Source organism: Coregonus clupeaformis, chromosome 31 (genome assembly GCF_020615455.1).
Source record: "Coregonus clupeaformis isolate EN_2021a chromosome 31, ASM2061545v1, whole genome shotgun sequence".
Lineage (NCBI taxonomy): Eukaryota > Metazoa > Chordata > Actinopteri > Salmoniformes > Salmonidae > Coregonus > Coregonus clupeaformis.
The window spans coordinates 19,774,191-19,783,842 of record NC_059222.1 but is presented as its reverse complement, the minus strand read 5'-3'; the positions used below and the strand labels follow the sequence as shown (position 1 = coordinate 19,783,842).

General features: G+C 40.3%; 1 protein-coding gene across 1 annotated transcript; it reads right to left on the bottom strand.

Annotated features, from left to right (window-relative positions):
* Positions 1 to 3,422: 3,422 nt before the first annotated feature.
* LOC121547200 (CDGSH iron-sulfur domain-containing protein 2A) lies at positions 3,423 to 8,258 on the bottom strand. The gene is made up of 3 exons (XM_041858345.2): positions 7,996 to 8,258; positions 5,076 to 5,290; positions 3,423 to 4,579 (listed from the first exon to the last, which is right to left on the bottom strand). The coding sequence occupies exons 1-3, from the start codon at positions 8,096 to 8,098 to the stop codon at positions 4,490 to 4,492; spliced, it is 408 nt and encodes a 135-aa protein (XP_041714279.1). The 5' UTR covers positions 8,099 to 8,258; the 3' UTR covers positions 3,423 to 4,489.
* Positions 8,259 to 9,652: the final 1,394 nt, after the last annotated feature.

The following is a 9,652-nucleotide window of genomic DNA, read 5'->3' as shown; positions in this document are numbered from 1 at the left end:
AGGGTAGTTTCCAGACTCGAGCTACACCTGCCACTCAACCAACAAGCCACTATATCCAAGCATTCTACACTATACTGTAATGTTACGATACAACGACTGAAAATTCAGTAATGCTACTACTAAAATGATACCCTATCATTAAAAGTGGTTCTATGAGCAGAGCCACTAGAATTGTGACATTGACCATCAGGCATGTTGTGTGTTCATTATCATACTGTCATTCACTGTATGTACGCCCTCACAACATTTATTTTTTGTCCTTAGGCCTTACGCATCAATTATTTACCAGCTGCTGATGTTGTATTCTGTGTGCATGTAATGTATTTATGAGAAGTGTTGTACTAGTTTGTTATGCAGTTTGATACAGAGAAAATATTATTTTTAGCGATGGACGGTTGTTGCTAGCGTGCTAGCTAGACTCAGGACAAAGGCAAGATGATTTTATTTATTGTACGTTTCCATTTTAAGCAATATTCAGATAATGTTGTGCAGTGTGCACTAAATGTGACCAAATTATGTCACAAAAAAACATGAATAATATGGGCCCCTAGCTAAGATCTATTTAAGACGGGTCTTTCAGGCAGAATCGGTGTGGCTCAGATAATCGAGTCACATTCCGAGCAATATACTGTAAAATCAATGTTTAAGAAAAGACTGCCAAAACAGTTTTTGTTCTATTCATTTTATCATGTTTTTATTATTCTTAATATTATTCATTATTTATTGTGCAGTTGATTTAGAGATTTCTTTGTTACGTTTGTATGGACTCTTGAAAGAGTCCCTTGGGTTTTTCAGTAGTAATTTGTGGTATATCATACCATGTAAGAGTCCTGTATAGCTCAACCAGAATATTATACCCGGAAATGATTTGATATTGAGATAAAAACGTCTGCACTGGCCCTTTAACAAAGGTGGTAGTCTTTTGACACTCAGTGTAAGAAAACATTAAGGACACCTTCCTAATATTGAGTTGCATCCCTTACTTTTGCCCTCAGAACAGCCTCAATTTGTCTGTGCATGGACTCTAAAAGGTGTCGAAAGCGTTCCACAGGGATGATGGCCCATGTTGACTCCAATGCTTCCTACAGTTGTGTCAAGTTGGCTGGATGTCCTTTGGGTGGTGGATCATTCTTGATACACACAGGGAAACTGTTCTGCATGAAAAATCTATCAGCATTGCAGTTCTTGACACAAACCAGTGCCATACCCTTTTCAAAGGCACTTAAATATTTTGTCTTGCCCATTCACCCTCTGAATGGCACATACAGTCCATTCGGGAAAGTATTCAGACCCCTTGACTTTTCCACATTTTGTTATGTTACAGCCTTATTCTAAAACTGATTAAATAAAAAATGTTCCTCATCAATCTACACACAGTAGCCTGTAATGACAAAAGCGAAAACAGGTTTTTAGAAATGTTTGCAAATGTATTAAAAATGTATTTACATAAATATTCAGACCCATTGTTATTAGACTCAAAATTGAGCTCAGGTGCATCCTGTTTCCATTGATCATCCTTGAGATGTTTCTACAACTTGATTGGAGTCCACCTGTGGTAAATTCAATTGATTGGACATGATTTGGAAAGGCACACACCTGTCTATAAAGGTCCCACAGTTGACAGTGCATGTCAGAGCAAAAACCAAGCCATGAGGTCGAAGGAATAGTCCGTAGAGCTCTGAGACAGGATTGTGTCGAGGCACAGATCTGGGGAAGGGTACCAAAAATGTTTGCAGCATTGAAAATCCCCAAGAACACAGTGGCCTCCATCATACTTAAATGGAAGAAGTTTGGAACCACCAAGACTTCCTAGAGCTGGCCGCCCGGCCAAACTGAACAATTGGAGGAGAAGGGCCTTGGTCAGGGAGGTGACCAAGAACCCGGTGGTCACTCTGACAGAGCTGCAGAGTTCCTCTGTGTAGATGGGAGAACCTTCCAGAACGACAACAATCTCTGCAGCACTCCATCAATCAGACCTTTATGGTAGATTGGCCAGACAGAAGCCACTCCTTAGTAAAAGGCATATGACAGCCCGCTCGGAGTTTGCCAAAAGACACCTAAAGAACTCTCAGACCATGAGAAACAAGATTCTCTGGTCTGATGAAACCAAGATTGAAGTCTGGCCTGAATGCCAAGCGTCACATCTGGAGGAAACCTAGCACCATCCCTACGGTGAAGCATGGTGGTGGCAGCATCATGCTGCGGGGATGTTTTTCAGCGGCAGGGACTGGGAGACTAGTCAGGATCGAGGGAAAGATGAACGGAGCAAAGTACAGCGAGATCCTTGATGAAAACCTGCTCCAGAGTGCTCAGGACCTCAGACTGGGGCGAAGGTTCACCTTCCAACAGGACAACTACCCTAAGCACACAGGCAAAACAACGCAGGAGTGACTTCGGGACAAGTCTTTGAATGACATTTAGTGGCCCAGCCAGAGCCTGGACTTGAACCCTATCGAACATCTCTGGAGGGACCTGAAAATAGCTGTGCAGCGACACGCTCCTCATCCAACCTGACAAGGCTTGAGAGGATCTGCAGAGAAGAATGGGAGAAACTCCTCAAATACAGGTTTGCTAAGCTTGTAGCGTCATACCCAAGAAGACTCGAGGCTGTAATCGCTGCCAAAGGTGCTTCAACAAAGTACTGAGTAAAGGGTCTGAATACTTATGTAAATGTGATAGTTCCGTTTTTTTATTTGGAATAATACTGGGGAAAAAATTACAAAAAACGGTTTTTGCTTTGTCATTATGGGGTATTGTGTGTAGATTGATGAGGGAAAATAATTATCTAACCAATTTTAGAATAAGGCTGTAACGTAACAAAATGTGGAAAAAGTCAAGGGGTCTGAATGCACATGTCTCAAGGCTTAAAAACCCCTTTAATCTGCCACCTCCCCTTTATCTACAGTACACTGATTGATTGAAGTGGATTCAACAAGTGACATCAATAAAGGATCATAGCATTCACCTGGTCAGTCTGTCATGGAAAGAGCAGGTGTCCTTCATGTTTTGAACACTCAGCGTAGATGTAGTTACTACATGTATTGTAGTAGTCATGTTTTAGTTTTGTGTTAGAGGTAAGCAAAGTTCTTATCTTTAATGTGGTGATAATATCTTATTATAAGGGGTGAGATTTTCCTATCACCTTCAGAAAGCACAGGTCGGGTCCTAGTGTCAATGTTTTGGAATGGAAAGCAGATGCAAATAGTAACTGGTGCTGCTGACGTCCTTAGGTTATATGTTGGAATGTGAAAACACCACACAATAGTTGTGAACATTTTTGTGCAGACAAACTCATTGAAAATGTAAAATATATATAATGTGTCAAATGATTGTAAATCAGTTGTCCAATCAGTTCCCAAAACTTCAAGGCCTGTCTGTCTTCTTGCCATTTGACAAAAATCATTTTGTGAAACAAAGTAAACTCAGGTGAACTTTTTTTATTTTACAAAAGTCCCACGGCCTAAATCCCAGTAAAACATTATGAAAATACAGATCTATGTACTGTAATTGGTATTTAACATAAGGATCAGTAACCAAAGGATCAGATTCCTTCTCCAAATCTCATGTTGAAGAAGTACTTGCAACACATTCAGTCTGAATGCAAGTCAATCCGACAACTGACATGTTTGATACTATAAAGGCAAAAAAATGAATTGCTTAAATATTTTGGTGTAGAAAAACATGGGTTCATTGTTTCTTGAGGGGAGCAGTTTTGTGTAATTAAGATGTTCTGAAATGTCTTAAGATCTTCAGTTTTCAATACAAGGACACACAATATAGTATGAACACAGAATTAAGGCATGTTTTATAAGGTTATGAACAAAGAGAAATGGCAGAGAAAACAAATCCTGTAAGTGTGTTTGTATGCAAGTGAAAGACTTCAAGCTTACAGCAGTTCGGAGACTGAAAATGCTAAGTAAAGTTGTTTTCTTTCAACCTAACAAAATATACTACTACCCTAAATAGCAAGTTGCTACCCTAGTTGCAATCGTGATTCAAGTCCAAATTCCCCTCAATGTGGTCCCAATAGTTTGGAACCGAGCGTCGCTACCAAGGAGCCCTAGGTTAACTTGTTTTCTAACGAGACCTATAAGTGAGAGATAGCCAGACTGGAAAATGGCCACTATACAAAAAGTTTTCTGAAGGAGACAATAAGAGGGAGTGGTGATAGGTTTTACACTACTCCGTGGTATAGCCTTTCAAACTATCTCAGTTATTGCCCATTATTGGCAAGTTGAAATAAATAAGATGTGTTGATGGTAAAATCTTTGAGGAGTTAACTCGCCACCAACATTTCTGCAGCATATCACTACCAAAAGCAAAGTATGCGCCATATCATTTTTTTTTTACCAAAACAAAAGTAAGACAATTTGGCAGAGTACAAAAGGCCATGCCCTAAAATACAGACAAAAACACATTTTTAAAAAGAACTAAAGACCGTTAGAGAAGGGAGTAAAGATGTCGGCTCCCTCACAGCGTTAAAGATGGATTATAGTATCTTCTTCTTGAGTATGAGAGGACCCACGTTGTCTCCAGTCAACTCGTTGTGCTTTATGTGTGATTTGTCACAAACAGGGAACTGCAACAGGAAACAACTTAATATTAGCTGATACGTACAGTACGAGGCATTGCTTATAGATAGGATAGCTTGAGCCCCCCGCATAGTTGACAGTTTATTAACAGTCATATGCTTCCCCTTGGCCTCAAAAGACTGTGAGAATGGACAAAGAAACTGCTGACATCTGCATAACATTTTCACAAAGGTTAGAAGACCACTTGCTATAGCTATGTCTTTGCATCTAACATGATCTAAAACCAATCTCAAGCCAACCACTATCCCATTCCCTTGGCCCCATAAAGGCTGATCAGGGCCTGTATTCAACAAGTGTCTCAGAGTAGGAATGAGATCTAAGATTAGGTTCCCCCTGTCCATATAATCTTATTCATTATGATCTATCAGGCAATATTGATCCTAAGCACTCCTACTGAGAGACTTTGTGAATATGGGCCCTGAAATTACTAGGAAGGTGTAGTGTTAGCAATAACCATCCAACTCTCCCTCTAGTCCAATTTACCGTTTTGGAGCGCCAGCAGCGGCAGTAGCAGACGTTTGTGCTCTTCAAGTCCTCAATGTCGATCTCGTTGACCACTTTGGGGTTCTCCTTCTGGATCTTCAGGTTGATCAGGCTGTCCTTCTGCTTCTTCTTCTTGGGCAGGAAGGGCCGGATGGTGAGGTAGCCCAGCAGGGCCAAGATTCCCAGGAGAGGCAGCAACCGGAGCCACTCAGAGACTGGGAAGAAAACACACACACAAATCAGGCACACACACACAGTGATGTTGGATCTCCTCAATTGTTCCACCCCTGCGGTTCCCATAACATTCCGCCTGGGGTGTTCTGTATCAGTGTCCGATGCTACATGCCCCTGGATTAACTATCTAATGTTGGCTACATTTCTTTCAATTGACAATTCTGTGAACTGTCTTGTGCAATTTTTAAATTGACACAATACCTGTTAGCAACGGTGTAGGCTAGAAATGAGGTGCAGAAGCTTGCAGGGATTTGTAGCTTGCATGATGTCTACTTTGATGCTAATTAAAATTTTAGAATCAGAGTAAATACAGCGGAATATATTGATGAAAGTCACCTTATCCGAGAGAGGTTTACATGGTTATCAAAACGTCGCGCCAGGGTAAGTCCACACGAAACACAGCCCTTATTTTAAGTGTTCTAAAATTCCCTATGGGAAAAATGAATGGTGGAAAACGATTGGAACCATTTCCCTGTTTGACCGCTAGGTTTGATGGGTATTATGACACCTCCACTGTGGGGCTCTATAGGCTGTCTCCATTTAGCAGAATACAACTGTCTGGAAACCTGATCACTGTGCACCCCAATGACCATGAATTATACCATTGACTATGACAGCTGAGGGCTGTGTTTTGAATCTCATGGCAATTAAATTAAAAGCCTTTTGATTAAAAAGAAGGGTGCCTAATGGGAGAATGTTAATCTCATTATACGATTTATCTCGACTTCAAAAGGCAAATGTAAAAACACCATCAAATCCGGACAAAAGAGCAAAACAATTTAATGACGCGCACATATTTGAAGCTGCTAGAATGTATTTCCCTGTGTGGAGGCATCGTTTACACAGGCATCCAATTCTGATCTTTTTTCCACTAATTGGTATTTTGACTGTCTAAACGCAGCCATAGTGTCTTTAGATGCCTGCAGGGACATTTCACTTGACTCCCATATTTTCCTGACAGTGAAAAAATTTAAAAGACAAATGTAATATAGGGGTGGAAAAACCTCAGTACTTATGCTACTGACTGCAGGCAAGTTATAACTTCAAAGCTACACCGAACGGCAATGAAATTAACAATAATTGAGCTTCCAGTGCCATGCCAATTATTCCAGTCGCTTCATGTTCATGCATCTCCTATAGATTTGCTACCGAAGACTTATTAAATCAATGTTTACAATGTCAATGATCCTCAGTATGGAGCACCTCAGGGCAATGGGAGAAACCATAATTTTCCACCACCGCTTTCCAGACCTGGGTTCAAATCCTATTTGAATTCATTTCAAATATTGTACTCTGTGCTTGATTGAGCTTGCCTGGCTTAATGGACAAATAGAATAGTCCCAAAACTGAAAACCCATCCCATCTGGCAATCCAGACAGAATTGGAAAAACACTCAACCCAGGTACTTGAACCCAGGTCTGCTGCTTTCCTTAGCAAAGGGCATGTCATCTCCACACTCAACAATATCTGCTATGAAGACCCAACTCAGAACCCCAGCCACTAGTTTAGGGCTATTTTTAGGTCCCAAATCTGACACTTTCCATAGTCATGCATTCAGCGTTCATCCCAAAGGTCAAGCGTAAGCGTTTCTTCAAGTTGTCAAAGCTCATGTAAAGCCAATATTTACATTGGGTTTGTCATAGTACTTAAATTCAAGGCATAACTTTTCCAATGTTGTGCAATGACAGCTACTGTGTCAGACCCTTTTCCTCTCACAACTACTCAGAAAGGCTAGTGTGTGAGCCTCGTTCAGGTGTAGTTTGAGAGGAATCTGTTCTCCATTGAGTAAGCATGCAGTCCTAGATTTACACTGCTTTATGGGAATACTATGAGAGTGTATTTAGTGTTTTGAGGCTAAGGCAAAGGAAAGGTTTGAAGATGCACTGTTTAATGACACCAAATTATATCAGCAGCAGTTTCATAAGGAACTTTTATAAAGCCATCCAGTGAGTCTTATTAGCCTACATGTGACTGGTTGGTAACAGTTTACTTGAAGCAGCTTCTCATCAAGTGTTATTATTGCCTTATAAACATTTAGAGCGACAATAGGCCTATAGTTGGTTTTATTTTTGCTTTATTGACTGACTGGTCTCAATGTGCTGGCCTGCATTGAGAGCAAGAATCATCACTGCTAATAGCATATACTTTGTTCATGTCAAGCAATGAGCTCCATCAATTGAACTTGGAGTTTGTTGCTTATGCACACAGGATCAAAGTATCAAAGTATAAGCAGCCTCAACCTGGATTTTAATCTATTTTGTTGTAGCCTAATGTTTCACATGCATGGAATAACATGGTTTAGTTCCCTTCAATAGCCAAGAGAGGAAATGTGCTACATACAAACGAAACACTTGTTTGGCTACACCTACGGTACAGTACACTTGATACAATGTTTCCACTCTCCGAGTCTGATACATTGTAACAATACAAGAACACTTCTCAAAGTAGTGCACTGTTAAGCTACCCTACAATGTTCAATCATCTTGACCTGACCCAAGTAAGGAACTTTATTCAATATGAAGTGGATGAGCACTTTAACAGCCACACAGAAAACAATCTATAAGAAACTTGGGAAAACCGCATTAAAACTGGCAAACTACTGTGGCTAGTATTGTAGGCGTGCATGCATGGGGATAAGCTATTATGTATTTCCTGTTTTCACCATTGCAACATTGTAACCATTTACCTGTTAACCTTGCAAATCCTCCGATCGTCTCCGGAAGGGGGAGCTTTTTGAGGTAGGCTGGAAGCTGGATTTTTATGATCCTTGAAATAGTTTCTAAAACCATCTTGAATGAAACTATAGGCAGGTTTTAGTTTGAGCTGGATATTTCCTGAGGTCCGTTTGCGTCATTACGCTATATTTGAAGCTCAAGTCTTGACCGGTGCGTACAAATTGTCCGTGCAATAGAAATAAATAGAGAAGACGCGTAGATGTGTTGGTGAATAGACGCAATTGCGGAAGATGACGGTAAAACATGTAGCCAATGAACGTTGGCAGAGTTGGTGTAATCTGATTGGACAGTTTATAATGGGTCGGATAAAGAGAAACTAGGTAATTTCATGAACCTTGTTTGATACATAGGCCTATGTGATGTTTGTATGACAAAGTAGACTGCCGATGTTTTCTGGGGAAAAGTACATTGTATTCCATTCTATTGTATGCTATTGTATTGTATTCTATTTGTTATTTATTTATTTGTGCATTGGCTTCATTCATTCATTCATCCTTCCTAAGCAAACGTGTAAATGTTTGTTTACTCATAATTTCACCCATATAATAATACTTTAAAAGTTTGAGTAGAACTTCAAGAGGAAATCCAATAGGCTGGGATGTATCTATTTGCATAGTCATCCAGTCACCCACACACACACACTCTCTCTCTCTCTCTCTCTCTCTCTCTCTCTCTCTCTCTCTCTCTCTCTCTCTCTCTCTCTCTCTCTCTCTCTCTCTCTCTCTCTCTCTCTCTCTCTCTCTCTCTCTCTCTCTCTCTATCTGTGTGAGTGTGTGATGTGGGTAGTTGGCTACAAATGGGATCCACTTAAAAGTTTAGGGGCTACATAAATCATATATCTATGTCTCAGGCATCGTTCATAATCTCAAATTATGTCTCAGACATAGTTAATAATCTGAAATTATTTAAATTTAAAAGATGGGTTTTTCTCTCTCCATAGTACAGAATGGCTTGTCTGCAATCTGCACTAATCTGAAAACACAGGAGAGGTGAAGTCAACGTGGATGATGATGCGTTCAGGGAATTTGCTTATGCCTGTCAAGTTATTTCACCTCACTCCTGATGAATGGAAGGACCATTAAAATGCACAGAAGAAAAGCAATTGGTTAAGACAATCCACAGATCCACAGAGGAAAAGCAATTGATTAAGACAGACCCCTGTATCCTCTTTTATAAATATGCAAAAATCACTGGGCATAAAGATAGGCTTACCTTTGGCATAATAACACCCTGAATTACATTTATATTTTAGTCATTTAGCAGACGCTCTTATCCAGAGCGACTTACAGTTAGTGAATGCATACATTATTATTTTTTTTCATACCGGTCCCCCGTGGGAATCGAACCCACAACCCTGGCGTTGCAAACACCATGCTCTACCAACTGAGCTACATCCCTGCCGGCCATTCCCAGTCATGTGGTCCTCCGTAGCTCAGTTGGTAGAGCATGGTGCTTGCTATACCAGGATAGTGGGTTTGATTCCCGGGACCACCCATACTTAAAATGTAGGCACTCATGACTGTAATTCGCTTTGGATAAAAGCGCCTGCTTAATGGAATATATTATATTATATTATTTGAAATCCATAGATTCGTGCCTAATGAATTC